Raw genomic sequence first — 14,366 nt, forward strand, 5'->3', positions numbered from 1 at the left:
AGATAAGAATGAAATATTAGAATTTAATAAAAAGATATGCAAAGTTTTTGTTTAGTCGACTCTTTAGTAGACATGTAGCGTATTAGTGTCTTGGATTGGGCCGGTTGCTACATACTGATTTTGAACGATGAAACAGTGCTAGAACAAGGTGAATACAATAGGACCAGTGCCGTGTTTATGTCCTCTCGTCTTCGTCTTTTCTAGCAGCTGTATCATTGTTCAAAATCGGTATGTACCAACCAGACCAGTTCAAGACGCTAATGCAGTTCACAGCTTGTGTCTGTGTCCTCTCGTCTCCTTTGTCTTGTTCTAGCGCTGTTTCATCATACAAAATCAGAAATTTAGCTCACATCACACCACCAGCACGCACAAACGATATTAGTCGCCATCAACAGAAAGTGGTGTTTGCCAAAATCCGAGAGCTTTGTACGTTTAAAGTCTCCTATGTGCCTTGGTGTTTGTGCACTTGCCACGCGTATTGCCATAGTATGTTACACACACGTACAAAAGGACCAGCAACATGATACCGCCTTGGCATACGCAGTTGTACGCAAGGAATTTTAAGTAATTATGCTGGGTTGCGTCAGTATAAAGCAGATTTTTCAGCATACATCATAACTTCTGACATCGCAACACCAGGAAGTTACACATTTGACACCCCTGCATTGGATGATGCGCTAGCTGCTTTGATGAAGCTCGATGACAAGTTCATTGCTTGCTGCATGAGTGGATCGACGTATACACGACAGCGGGGCTGATGTTTTTTTACTAAGTCTTGAGCACTCGTGCAGTGCTCGGGCTTTCTATACTGACAGCAGCACCAACTGCAAGTGGAGTAATCAGATCTTGCATGTTTAAATTGAAATTGTTTATTTTGCCACCCTGTATAGTTACAAATACAGATGGGGTGATTGTGGAATATAAGCTGTCCTCGAACACCTTGACAAGTCTACAACCCTTTCATTTGGCAGGAAAGGAATATCACATATATAGACACACTTATATATGCATATACATACATACATACAGGAGCATACTTATGCTTCAACATGTCTCCACTCACACATTCGTCTTAGTGTCAATGAAATCAAATGGCTACATATGACGACAATAGTATATGGAGACTGCGTATATATGTTTTAGTTCTTTGGGAGAGGCCGTAAAAAGATCAAACCATACCGAATTATAATAGTTTAAAGGGGTCATGAAGCACCCCTTGGGCTTGTTGAAAAAACACATCCTGTGGAAAGCTGACACGGCTGTGAACTGCTCTGCCAAATATTACAGTCGTGCGCGCCGCGTAAAGGCCACAAGAGGAGCGCGAAGTTGCCGTTTCCCCATGCACCCTCTTTTCAAACAGAGGCCGGTTCTCACTCTCGTCGGTGGGCGGGGCGTCTGCACGTTGACGTCGCGGATCTGCCAGTTTACGTCGCAAGAGACATAGCATGCTTATTCGCCGATAGCCGACGTAAATCGAGAGTGGCGTTCGGATCAGATGCGCTTCTTGCCACGGAGTGCCGCCACTTGCCGGCGCCGCACTCCTCAGTACATGGTCCGCACTCGTGAATCACAGCGGGAGAGCGATCGCGTTTCATGACGCGCGCTGACGTAACTTCTTTCCCCCGTGCCATCCCTCCCTATGTAGTTTCCAGTGCGCTCGTCGGCACGAGAAAAGAAAGAAAGCGCTGAGAGTGTGGCCAAACCCCCGTAACTCCGCTCATTTTTGACGGATTCGAGAAATTTTTGCGGCAATCGATTCGGGAGGCAGTAAACTCCGATACTGAGGTCATTTGATCATTACTTGGAAAAGTGGTTCATGACCCCTTTAAAAAGGATGCGCAGCTTTCAAGGGCATTAACTGTTAAAAGTTAATTCTATTAAAAGCTGATTCGTTTCAAGGCAATTGAGCTTTTTCACAATGTATGTATAATGGGGCATGTGACTTTTTTTCTTTTAGTTTGTCGATGTAAATTATTACACGATGTTAGTTGTCAGTGCAAATATGACACAGAGCACATGCACATATATGTGCATGTGCAGTCCCATTACCAGGTGTTCAGCCAGGATTCCAGTTTTGTAAATGTGTGTGTGTATGTCTACTACCACACAAGAATATGTGAATGGGTGGCACGACATTTAGCTGTCAGGCACGAATTATCTGTTCTGTTGCCCAAAGTCAAGCTGTGGCAATATGTTCTCAATAAACTAACCACATTTGACAAAATTGAAGGAATTGCGGGAGTTGGCTTCTCCGTACAAAGCCTCATATTGCAAGAAAGATAGCTTTCAAGGATATGCAACGCGCAAGCTCAGACGTGTTAAAAAAACAAAAAAAAAAACCTTGAAAAAAAAGGGGAGAAAGTGTCGATTGTGAAAACGACTCATTGAGACTTGCTAGACATGCACATAGGTCACTAAGGTTGAGCGTTGGGCTAGTTGGTGCAGCATAATTTGATGTTCCCCAGTGCAAGGAACGAGGATGACAAAGAAAGACATCAACGCTCTGTGAAATTTTTTTGTCCTCCTCGTTCCTTACGCTGCGAAACATCGAATTATGCACATAGGCTCATTATATATATGTCTTCATTTTTTCCGCCTAATAATATATCTTATGTGAGGGAAAATTCAGAGCCTGATTTGGGAACAATTCGTCAATGCGCGTTATACGGGAATAAACGCGGGAATTACCATCGTATGAGCGATAGATTTGATGAACAACACCCGGTCTTGCTCCGTGTCAATGTCGGGCGGTACTTCGATGTCAGGATCGTACCTGGGAGACAGAACGTGCGACAAAGGTATGATGCGACGTCACACATCGAAAGAGCACAAAGGTATGACGTACGTCACACATGGAACGAGCACAAAGGTATGATGTGACGTCACACATAACGAGCACATCTATCCTATATATACCTGCTTATGAGCCATCGCAGAATTTCCGCCACGAGCGGAAAGTTGGGCGTCCTAAAGTTCTCCAGGGAGATCAGCCTCGGGTAACCAAGCGCCCTGGTCATTTCAGTGAAATCTGAAAAAATCGAGGGAAAAAGAAAATTGCTCGTAGGAAAGCGCACGTAGTGATTCTAACTGAAACGACTACTTACTTCTGAGCTCTCGGTAAGACATCGTTTATCTGTGCACGGTGTACTTGAAACCACGTTCCACCAGGCGACTTAGTTCCACTGCCTAATTTTTCGATGCTGTTGAAGTAAGCGGCGCCTGCAAAGATCGCTTTCCCGCAATCTACGCGCTCTGTTTGCGTGCCGTCGCCTTGACAACGCGTCGTCAGTCCTCCGTTATCCTCCATTCCCCATCTATCTCTCTTTTTATTACGGCAAAGAGCATAGCCTTCGAGATTTGTGTCCGTTACTCAGAGGCATATAGTTTATGCTCAGAGGAAACCTTCGCGGGGTTGATGCGGGTCCGGACCCCATGCATGTATTAGAACTTTTTGTTGTTTTTGAACGTATGCTTGTTAGCCGCGCAAAAATAATGCAAATGCCTTTGACAGCTGGTGTACAAACTAGCGCTCCATGGACTGCTTCTTCTGGGGAGCAAACCTCAAAGGCTAAAACTTAGCACCCACTCAATTTACGACAGCGTTTTATAAATAAACTAATGCTGAAATTAGGATTCCGTGTTTTGCTCGCTGCATGGAGAAAGCAGGAACCAATAAATACGTGGTGGCCGCTATGACGTATGGAACTCCTGGAGTAACGAGTTCCCACGGGGAGAGCGAGGCGGAGCGAGGCCGCCAAAAACCGGTCAACATCTTGCCTGAAGCAAAATGGGGCGGGATAGAGAAGCCAGTTACAGCATAAGAGTAACCGAGGGTACGTTTGCACGCTGCCCCTGGCAATATGGCGGTGCCAGCTTCACCGTCTGCTGCTCGCATTCTTTACTCCATGACTTTAGTGCCGCTTTATGGCTCGCTTTTACGTAAACCAGTCAATCCAAGCCAAGTCGAACGTCAATTTTGAGCGCGCGCGTTCCGTTTTGAGTAGAACACAGCTTGCTACTTGTGTGGGCGCTATTTCAGCAGTGCAGTTGAATTGTTTGGAATTATTCTCTTATTTCTCTTTTTCTCGACGTGGTCGGTATGGCCGCCCGCTCGCGTAAGTTCGCGCCCCGTATTCACCGTAATCCTGCCTCGGCCAGCTCGTCTGCCAGCGAGGAATCTGACGATACGACGGAAACGTTGGTTTCGGCCAGCTATGTAGAAAATCTAGAAAAGGCCGCGCGCCTAGAACGTCTCGTGAAGGAGTATTTGAAGGTACGTGCTGTGTCACACTCCACCTGCTGTAAACGCCGGGAGATTGTAGTGGAACTGGGCAAGCTCGTTTGACGTTCGTTGCAACATCAGCGCGCAAGTGTGACTGCAACACTAAGACGGCAGTGGCTATAGTGCCGGCAACTGGCACATTATAGTTAGGAGTCATTAGGCAGTTTTAGAATAGCGTACGCTAAGTTAGCGTTTGCGGCCCGCTATTTTCGTCAGCGTAAGACGCATGCGCAGTTGCGCGAAAATCCAACGTAAAGCTTTGCGTACGCTATTCTAAAACTGCCTGTTGTGCCGGCACTCTTGTTTAAGCGTCCAAAGAATGCAGCTTCCTTTGGCCCTTTCACCGTATGGGTTAGGGTGGCGCAGTGTGCTAACGCATCGTGCATCCCTGGGGGGTTGAAAATTGCAATGACGTTGGTTGCAACGACAACATGCTGGACGTAACGTTAGCAACTGCTGCCGTCTCAATGTCTGGGAGCACTAAAAATGCTGAAGTAATGTAGCGGATAGGGCTAGTTGGAACATACTCATGACGGTCAGCGCAAACAAGACACATAAACAAGGAAGCTTACACGACACAGGCTCTTTTTCTTTTTTTTTTTTTGCTTGATTACAACCTAAGCTAAAATGTCAGCTCCGCCCACAGCCATCGCTGTCCCTCCCACAGAGAGAATTTGCATAGATGCTCCGTCCAATAGCGCTTACTCATTTTCGTGGCGTCAAGCACTTCTCGAGTGTTTCAGATAGTCAACTTTCCCATACAGACACATCTTTGTGTTGCTGGTTTCAGGCCGGAAACATGAACATCTTGGCAAATTTCATCAGGGATTCTGACGTCGCTGCTCTGCAACGTAATGTTTTAAGGTAGTAATGTCGAACCTTTAACTCCTAAATGCGTAGTATTTACAGTAGCCGAGGTAGAGTACTAAATGTTCGAGTAGAATTCAGTTAGCACGACTGTCTTTCACAAATTGAATGGCAGGTGGCACCGTAGTTCTGTGGGCGGAGCCAACATATCTTCATAGGTTGTAACCGAGTGTAATTTGTGAATGTGTCTCCATGTATGCACATACAAAATGAAAATTTTTCGAGGGGGCAGGGGAGGCTTGAATCCCCTCCATCTCTGGTGATATCTATGGTTCCTACCTTGTGTTGGTGCCTTTGTTTGCACTGCTGTTGCACTGAACCACCAAACAGGCAGTACTTATTTATTATTTATCCATACTGTCAATGCGAATTGGAACTATAGGCACCCTTCAATCACAAGAGGGCGCGACGGAGCTATTTGCTGCCTCAGTATCGTCGGCATCGGCCGCCAGGGATACGAAGAAAATGAGATGTCCACAAAACACATCTACATGCTCAAATGTCTCTCTTCTGTGCGCCTTTCCAACGCTCTCTGGGTGCGGCCATAATTCCCTCTGGGCAGTCGTAAATATGTGTGGCCCCCCCCAAAAAATGCCCTGCCGGGCCCGATTTTGCTGCTTCTCCTTGTGCTACTGTCGCATCTCGGGAACTCCACTGCCGGATGCCTATGACAGGAGGGCAAAAAGCCGAACAGTTGCATAGCATTTACAAAGGAAATGATGGCGTTGTGTAGTAGAGGTACAGTTGCTCCAATCAGTAATAGTAGTAATATTAAAATAGTGCAGAGAGTAACTTGATAACAAAACTCAAAGGCAGAGATTGTGGTAGGGGAGAACATTGGACAAGGTAGCTCAATTTGCCATTACAAGGTGTTAAAGCTCTATCAGGATGAAACCTAGACGACAAGACAGTCAAAGGCATAACACAATGGTTAGTATTTCCGGGCTAAGAAATCACCTTCATATAACACCAAGAAATGTGATTTGTAATGCAGCAAGCCAGATCGTTCCATTCTCTGATCTTCAAGGGGGGGTAAAAAAGAAACGTAGTCGAAGGCGTCTCCGTGAAATCTGTAGGGAGCGAGAGTACAACATCCTTTTCTGGCGCATGTCTCGATTCGTGTTTAGCAATGCAACTGAAGGGCCCTGGACTTTTGTCCAGTTCATTTCGTCACTGAGCTATCGAATTTTTTTCGTTGCAGATTCAGGCGAGAATTGTACAACTTGAAGCTCGCAAGCATTTAGGACGCCTGAGGCCCAGTCGAGTTGGTAAGTGTATTAGCGTAGCAAATTGGGCGAGTTGGAAAATGCCCATGATGGCCAGTGCAAAGAGAACGCAGTACAAAAAAAGAAAAAGACGGTGCAGGAGCTGTCTAGCAGCTGAACGTCTACTGGAAAAACACCGTATGTACATCTGGTGTTTCTGTAATAAACCATCAGTTGCTAGACAGTGCCTGCGACGTATTTTCCTTTTCTCGTACCGTGCTCTCTTTGCGCCGACCATCATGGGTAGGTGTATGCAACACCCCGCAGCAGTTTTGCTGGCCACTTTTACAAACTTGGTAGCTTTGCCCTAAGCGGACTTCGAGCTGCAAACATCTGCAGCTCATCCCTTGACGAGGAGTAATCGGGGGACAAGCGTGAATTGAAACGTATGCGTTCTACACTTAAGTCACCAAATTCGAGAAGGGTTGGAAAAAGCAGACACGGAGAACATGCTCGGCACACTAACATTAGGGATTGGATATCTGTACATGATTGCGCGAGACATTGGTGTGCTCGATGGACTCGTCAACAAAGCGGTTCAAAATCAGCGGTACCTGCAGAAAGGCGTTCATGGAGAATTGAGTGTGGCTCGTGCTCTCGCCAGGATTCTGGCACATCGCACCGGATCAAGAGCAAATCGATTTGTACTCAACAAACTGAACATTCTGTAACACAGTTCAGCCTCTCCTATTGCCTCATTCTTTATATAAATGAGGCAATACCGCCCCCTTGTCATTTAAGGGTGGCACCAAGTCTGCCCCTTACCTTTAATGGCTGGACAGGTCCAGCTGAGTTAAGCGCACGGTTATGGCCGTGCGGCAAGCCGTTGTGCAAAGCACGTGATCGCTTCATTTTTGTTGTTGCATTCATTGCAAAGCTCGTCTTCCTTTGTACAATATGTACCTTTCCCCCCTAACAGAGGACCCTGCACATGCCTTTGAGTTCTGCTAAGCTATATTTAGATGAGCTGGTTGGCAAAAAAAGTTACTGCCACACAAGGGAAAAATTCACCCACGCTTGGGCTTGCTGTTCACCTACAACAAGTTACAAGGCAGTAAAAGTAGTTTTAAAAGGAAGTTGTTGAATCGTTACGGCGAGGGCTAGTTCACGTCCCCGTTCTTTTACAACGAAGATGTCTTAGTCTACTTTGTGCTGTCATCGTCGTTGTAGTAGAAGTAGTCGTAGTAGCACGGACCTACTGTACTCCTGACCTGCCCAGATGTCCCCTCTCCAGTGCCCACATTCTAGTTCATACCTCCTGCCGCTAGGGACGTAACCTATGAGCGTTTTGGCGCTAGTTAGCACCTGTTCACTGGCGTCAGCTTTAACGCTCGTGGTGATGTTTCGCCTGCGCAGAGCGCTCATATCGTGTAATTATTGTGCATAAATGCAAAATACTTCGTAAATAAAAATATGGAAAGAGAATTAGAACTTTTTTTGCATTTAAAAGGACACAGCCCTCCTACACTATGCAAGTCTACGGCTTCTCACGTTAGTCAACCAATGCGCAGTTAGTACTTAACCGCACTGAATAGCTTACTTGACCCTCGGTCTGAGTTTGCAGAAGCAGTCACATAATGCCGTCAGTTCATCACATAATGCAGGCGTTTTTACTCCAGCGCCGTCCAAACGGCCGCAGAGTAGCAGACGAACAGGTTATAGGAAGCGCCACCTACGGCGAGCGGTTGAACGAGAGCAGGGACGCGCGCTCCCATAGGGAACCCCCGTTATCTGGGCAGGTCAGGAGTACAGTAGGTCGTGCGTAGTAGGCATCCCGCAGGTCACGTGACTAGTGAGGAGGAGTAATAAAGAAATAAAACAAACTCAAAATGATGATGATGATGCTCGAAGTGTGTAAGCGCGTGTATTTCAAATATAGTGACGCATTTACAACTCCACGTGGTCACGCTAGCCAATCGTATAGACTCGCACTCTTACAGCTTCGCTTTCCGACGATTTTTACGGCCTGGAACTGGCTGAAATTTTTATCTCGTACGCTGCTGCGTTCTGGTTTCAGAAAAGGCCCGCCACGATATGACCATCGCTGCACTCACATTGCACGCTGCAGCGAAGGATGCCCAGAGTCAGCAGAGCGAAGGCAGCGACATAGTAGTGTCTACCAAGGAGTGTGCCAAGTAAGTGTAACTCTAGGATGTCGTTCGCTCGTGTAAATTGTGTTTCACCTGTGTACGTTTCAGTCTCCAGCATCTGAGATTGAGTTATACGGAGCTGAAGCTCAAAGCGCGGAACCTTAGGGAGGCGAGTAATAACCTCTTCGGCAACAGTGTGCAGTACAACTGTATAAACACTGTCGCATGTTAGTTTAGCTGGCTCGAAACGCCACGTACACATTTGTGCACGCTTCCCGAGTAGAAAACTAGCTCTCATTTAATTTTATTGCGTCACGTATAGGTGCGGAAGGTCACTTTACTGGAGGCACTACCATGTCCGATTAGCCATTCAATGTACCCCGTTCCAGGAGCCAAACGAAAATTGTATATTTTATTTGCTTAGAATGGATGTAACCGATACCCACTTGGCCAAATACACGTTAAAAGACGGTGTGTGCAAACACTGACACATTTAAGAGAGAAGTCAGGACAACACAAACACCAACTGACAACTGAAAAGGCGCACAGCGACAGAAAAGAAAGTAGGCACAAAAGCTTATCTGCACTTTTTCAGCTGTTAGTTTGAGTTTATCTTGTCCTCACTTCACAATTGTCTCAATGTTTGCATGCCTCGTATTTTAACATGAATCCCTACCAACTAGCTCAGCCTTCTGTTATTCTTGGCCAAATATTTTGAGCCTGAGGGTTAAATATTTTTATACAACACTAGAACATGACTGACTTCAGAATGGATATTTCATTATGCTTTAATTAAGATTAATTACTGAAAATGCACAAATTAGCACCTTGCCACCTTCTTTTTCTTGCAGTAAAATATCGATTGCCTTGCAATTAAGTTGCATGATTTTGGTTCACTTATGTACAGTCCATCATAATTTGCACCTTTAAGGGCCCACACCAGGTCACATAAGAAATTGTAGTTTCACTGGAAGTTGTTGCATGCCCAGTGAAGACCATTATGCCACAAGAATTTTTCAAATTGGTTCATTGCAAGCTGACAAAACCAATATTTTGAAGCGGCTCAAAACCATGATGCAAGAAGGCAAGCTTGAAACGCTTGCCACTCACCTCGTGTAGCCTTCGCAAGCCAAATCCCTTTCCTGCCCCCTTCGGCATCGGAACCGGAGGATCACATGGCGCATATGCATCAACACGTCATGCGCACGCAAGGTCACGTGCACATGACGTGCCCTAGACAGCCCGAGCTGGCGAGCGGTGTTGTGTTGTGTAGGCGTTCTCTGTGGTGTACTGCCTGTTTATGCAAGATGGGCCCCTCAGTGCGCGCACGTTTGGAGAGTGGGACGGATCATGGATCCTTACCGCAATACACCGTGTCGCCCCGCTGAAACTGCTGTCAGGGACGATGCACCAATAACATCCCACGCGTTGTCAGGGCTGGCGCCCGCGTGACGTGGAAACGATGACAACACGAACGCATGCGAAACAGAGGCAGATTAGACTCTCATCTCGCTGGGATTCGCAGTAAAAAATAATGAAAACACGCACACATTCTGTTTGTGTGTTTTATTATTTCTCTCAAGTTTCATTCATCTATTCAAGTAACAAACTACACATGTCACGTCAGATAATTCTCGCAGTGTCGCGTGCTACTGTGGGCAATGTCAGGGCACAGATATACGTAGGACCATTCTTTGTCGTACATCATCCCCTTCATCTGTGAGCGCGCGCCCACGAAACGAAGGGCGAGCGGCGTTCAGCTTGAAATTTGACCTCTTTCCGCGGCGCTGAGCGTTGCAAATTTTGGCAGATGTGATTGTGAGCCCCTATGGTATACATTGCGCTCATCAGCTCAAAATGGTCAGACCTGGTGAGGGGGCCCTTTAAGTGGATAAACAACATAGTGCGCACTACTGATGTCACTTGGGCCGTTTCAGAACACTTTAATCGTGGTCGTGCGCCCCATAAAGTTTCAAACAGAAGTTACCTATGCAGGGGCCGTTAGGGTCCACGGAAGCTGCAGTTAGGATGGATCAACCTACATAGAAACGTTGCGTACAGGGCACAGACGTCAACAAAAATTTGACCTTCTGGATTTGCATGGCTTTGCGACATTGCAAGTCACTTGCTTTCGGTGAGATGTCGCTATGCGGACACAATGGTATCCTTGCAGGGCCAATGACACATTCTAGGAGTGATTCTACTGTCAGCCTCGCCAAACTACGCAGTGTGTGCACTTGCAGTGTAATATCAAACTATTATCATAAAAAAAGTGTGTTTGTTCACGGCGATGTATTGGCTCTGTAGCTGACACAGACGTCTGTCTCGTAGCATTCTTTTGGTGCGACACTGAGTGCACACTGGGTGCCATCTGGGTGTGTGACAGTGGGTGCACTTTCCCATCAACAATGCTGTCGTGCCGACGGTGTGCACGCCTTTCCTGACTTGAAAGCACTGAGCGTGCATCGTCCAAAGCAAGGGAGAAGCATGAAAGATGACAAATAAAATCCAAAAGGGTGAAACAGTTTTGAGAGCTTGTATTCTAAAAAAAATGCTTGCGCTGTTTGGGGTGTATTTTGACCTCATACAATAGTCGTTGCCTTTCTTGGTTAAGTTCTTTTTTTTTTTTCTGGAAATTGTGCTCCTGCTACATTTCCATAAAAATGCTACGTCACGCTGATGATGTCACACATTCCACTTGTGATCTCAAAGTGTCATGCACACGTTGTTAAAGGGACACTGAAGAGAAAAACAAGTTTTCTCATATTAGTGGATTACTCTTTCACACTTCCAAAATCATCATGCTTGCAGCAAGAAGATGCTTGGTAAGCAAGAAAATGCGCAAAAGGGACGTGCGGGTGGCGGTGCCACAGTGAAATTCCTGCGCCGAACGTCGTGACGTCATAGATTTCGATGCCATCTATTAGGTCCTACGTAATCCCTAATGAGTAAATATGAAGTGCATTGTCCTCTGACAGGGCCGTAAGCTGAAGATACCAAGTTTCAGGAAATTTCGTTGAGCCAGTTTAGCCAAAATGCGAAAAATGCGCTTTAAAATCCAGACATTACATGCGGCGATTTCGACGCGAAATTTAAAAATGAAACTTTGACCTTGATTTCCTCTTCACTTAATAAACCTATGACGACGAATTAATGACATTGGAGTTCTCAGGGTACAGTTTATCAATCTAAACTTATTCGCTGTTTCACTTCAGTGTCCCTTCAAAGAAATGGACTGTGATTATTGTTTCCAGATTAGATAAGGTCCCGCGGGTGAAGCCTTTTTCTTTTTAAATCTTAGTTGCACATATTTCTCTGTTTCAGGGATTGCATGTCTATGACATCGCTCCTGCACGACTTGACGAGCAGCCAGAATCTCGAGAGGAATCTTGATGAGGGCCTTACCTGGACTGGCTTCGATCTGAAGGAGCTACAGGTGACAATCTTTTATACTGTTCTAAGGTCAGTGAGCTTGGCTGGTTGGATTCATGATCGCAGGGCGCATTTTTTCCAGCATGGCACAGTTAAAGCGGCCCTGCAACACTTTTCCAAGTAATCATCGAATGGCTTCATTCAATGAGTTTATTGCCTCATGAATTGACTGCCGGAAAAATTTTTAGAATTCATCAAGTACGAGTGGAGTTATAGGGACTTGTCGCATGCTTGAGCCGCTTTCTCTCCCCTTTTGTACCAGTGAGCGCACTGAAAGCTAGGCGGGGGGGGGGGGGTGACAAGGGGGCAAGAAACTACGTCCTTTCGTTGGCACGCATCATGACCGTACCTTTTTTTTTTTTTTCTTCGAACGCGTGTCTTACCTTTAGTGTGGATGCGAGCGAGTGCACGGGCACATCACGCCATCTCGTGGTGGCCACGGTAACTACGTAGCTCACTACGCTCAAATCATCCAAAGGCCAGAGAACTTGGTTTTATGGCGCAGTCATTTGGGTTTATGGCATCATTTGTCGAGAGAAGAGGGAACGATTTCTAGCTGACTTTGAGAATTAGTTGTAAATTTCAGGCCACGTGCTGCGCTATAATGTTCGGCTCGCGTGTTCTCGGCATCCTCGACTACCGATCGGCAGCGTTTTCTGACGATGCTGAAAAAGTGTTGCAGGGCCCCTATCAATGCTCAGGTGGGTGTGCAGACTTTATTATGACGATATCTGCTCCTGTAGTAATCCAAGCGAGGCAGAAGTTCAGGAGAAGATGAAGGCTTGGAAGAGATGAATATTCTTAAAACATGGGGTGTTGCTGGAGCCAACGTTTCAACAAGTGGTGTTCTTTCAAGACAAGGTTGTCAAACCGGCTTACTAGTGACACATACGCTTACGTCACAGCTAACATCATTTAGTGACTAATTCATAACGAAACGACTTAGTTACCTTGTGTAATTATGCATACCAGATGTTATACCGAAAAGGGAAAGCTGCTTTATGGGACCAAATAGTTCCAAAAAAATAATCTATTTCTCAGAAATATTTTTGGATTCTGCCATTACTGATGCATCACCTTGCCAATTCCTATGCATTATAGATCATTATTTTAACCATAACAGCCTTTTATATTGCATGAGCAACCGATGGTGTTTTTTTTCATTGCTATTCTTCTCGTTTCATTTTTTCGTAACCTTGCAATCCTCTGAGAAGCTTTTCTCAGCCTTGGCATACTGAATGTTGATCATTTTTGTCTTGCTGAAAAGCTGAGTGTTTAGCGAGCACAATGAAGTGCCAAGTGTTACTTTGGGAAGTTATAAATTTTTAGAAAGGGTGAAATAAAAGTGCTTTTTTTTTTCAGCAATTCAAATGAGCACCTTGAAGCTTCACAAATTTTGTTCTGGGAGAGCTAGAGCCGTAATATTACCGTTGTTGCAATCTTTGATACCTGTAGAATCTAATGACCTTTCATTCTGCAGGATCTCAATAGGCAGTTTATTAAAAATGTAATGAAATGAAGTTTCCACGGGTAGTTGTATTTTAAAAATGAATGGTATGGTGTACATAAAAGGTGTGCTCATACTTGCTATGAGCACATCAAAATGCATAATTGCCAAGGTTTTCGTCATTCTAACCTAAATAATAAAACACCTTATGTCTAAAAAGTTAAAACCTTTTTCCCCATTGAAGTTTTGATGTAGCATTTCAATCCGTGAGCATTGTGCGTGTTTTATTTTGGCATCGTCATGTATTGATTGGCATACGGTTGACGCCTAAAGCGCGGAAACTCGAGGAAGTTAATACAAATGATATTAGGCGGTAGCATCACATCAGCTGTTTTTTAATGTGCTTCACTGACTGCACCGAAGGAACATGCTTTCCCAGCAAAAGAGAGAGTTGGGCTAGTTGGTTTGGGTTAATTTTGAAACAGCGCAAAAGACGAAGCACACTGAAGACTTACATCTCCGGAAGGCTTACAGCACTCGTGTTGTTCAGTCTTCTTCTGGGTTTCATCCTTTGCGCTGTTTCAAAATGCTTTCCCATCAAAACCTTCTTTCTTGTCGATTCCTCGACACACCCTACAGTGTGTAGAGACACCTTTACGAAAGTCTTCTTCATTTTCTCGATATTTTATGTTTCCATTTGCAGAAAAAGGAGGAGCTTTTGCGTCAAGTTGCGGACACCATCGACGCAGACGTCGAACAGCTGCAACAGCGCATCAAACGTCTACAACACTAACAAGATTAACTGACTGTGTATAATAGCCTTTGAATCTTCCCTGTTTGTAATAAATATGTTTGTTTGACTGTTGACTTACAGTATGATTCGAATGTAATCTTTTTCAAGCAAAGCTTGTTGTAACTCACAGAATTCGATGGCATCATACGCAAAAAACCTGGCACCCGCGAGCACAAGAAAATGTGTATTT

The 14,366-nt window shown here is 45.2% G+C and overlaps 2 protein-coding genes across 9 annotated transcripts in view; one reads left to right on the plus strand and one right to left on the minus strand.

Annotated features, from left to right (window-relative positions):
• LOC119399946 (clusterin-associated protein 1) overlaps nt 1–14,366 on the minus strand; it is a 58,161-nt gene that overhangs the window by 7,784 nt on the left and 36,011 nt on the right. Inside the window, exons 1-3 of one of the 8 annotated variants that reach the window (XM_037666853.2) lie at nt 3,105–3,268; nt 2,917–3,028; nt 2,689–2,773 (exon numbers count right to left, since the gene is read on the minus strand). The exons of 6 other annotated variants lie outside the window; for them this stretch is intronic. In XM_037666853.2, coding sequence (XP_037522781.1) covers nt 2,689–2,773; nt 2,917–3,028; nt 3,105–3,126 — 219 coding nt within the window. In that variant the 5' untranslated portion in view covers nt 3,127–3,268. Of the gene's footprint in view, nt 1–2,688; nt 2,774–2,916; nt 3,029–3,104; nt 3,269–14,366 lie in introns of those variants that run through there. One more of the 8 variants, XM_049417906.1, reaches the window with a different exon arrangement.
• Nucleotides 4,042–14,366, plus strand: part of LOC119399947 (uncharacterized) — a 57,812-nt gene continuing 47,487 nt past the window's right edge. The window contains exon 1 of the mRNA XM_049417910.1: nt 4,042–4,273. Coding sequence (XP_049273867.1) covers nt 4,100–4,273 — 174 coding nt within the window. The 5' untranslated portion in view covers nt 4,042–4,099. The remainder of the gene's footprint in view (nt 4,274–14,366) is intronic.

Source organism: Rhipicephalus sanguineus, chromosome 7 (assembly GCF_013339695.2).
Source record: "Rhipicephalus sanguineus isolate Rsan-2018 chromosome 7, BIME_Rsan_1.4, whole genome shotgun sequence".
In the NCBI taxonomy this organism is placed as follows: domain Eukaryota; kingdom Metazoa; phylum Arthropoda; class Arachnida; order Ixodida; family Ixodidae; genus Rhipicephalus; species Rhipicephalus sanguineus.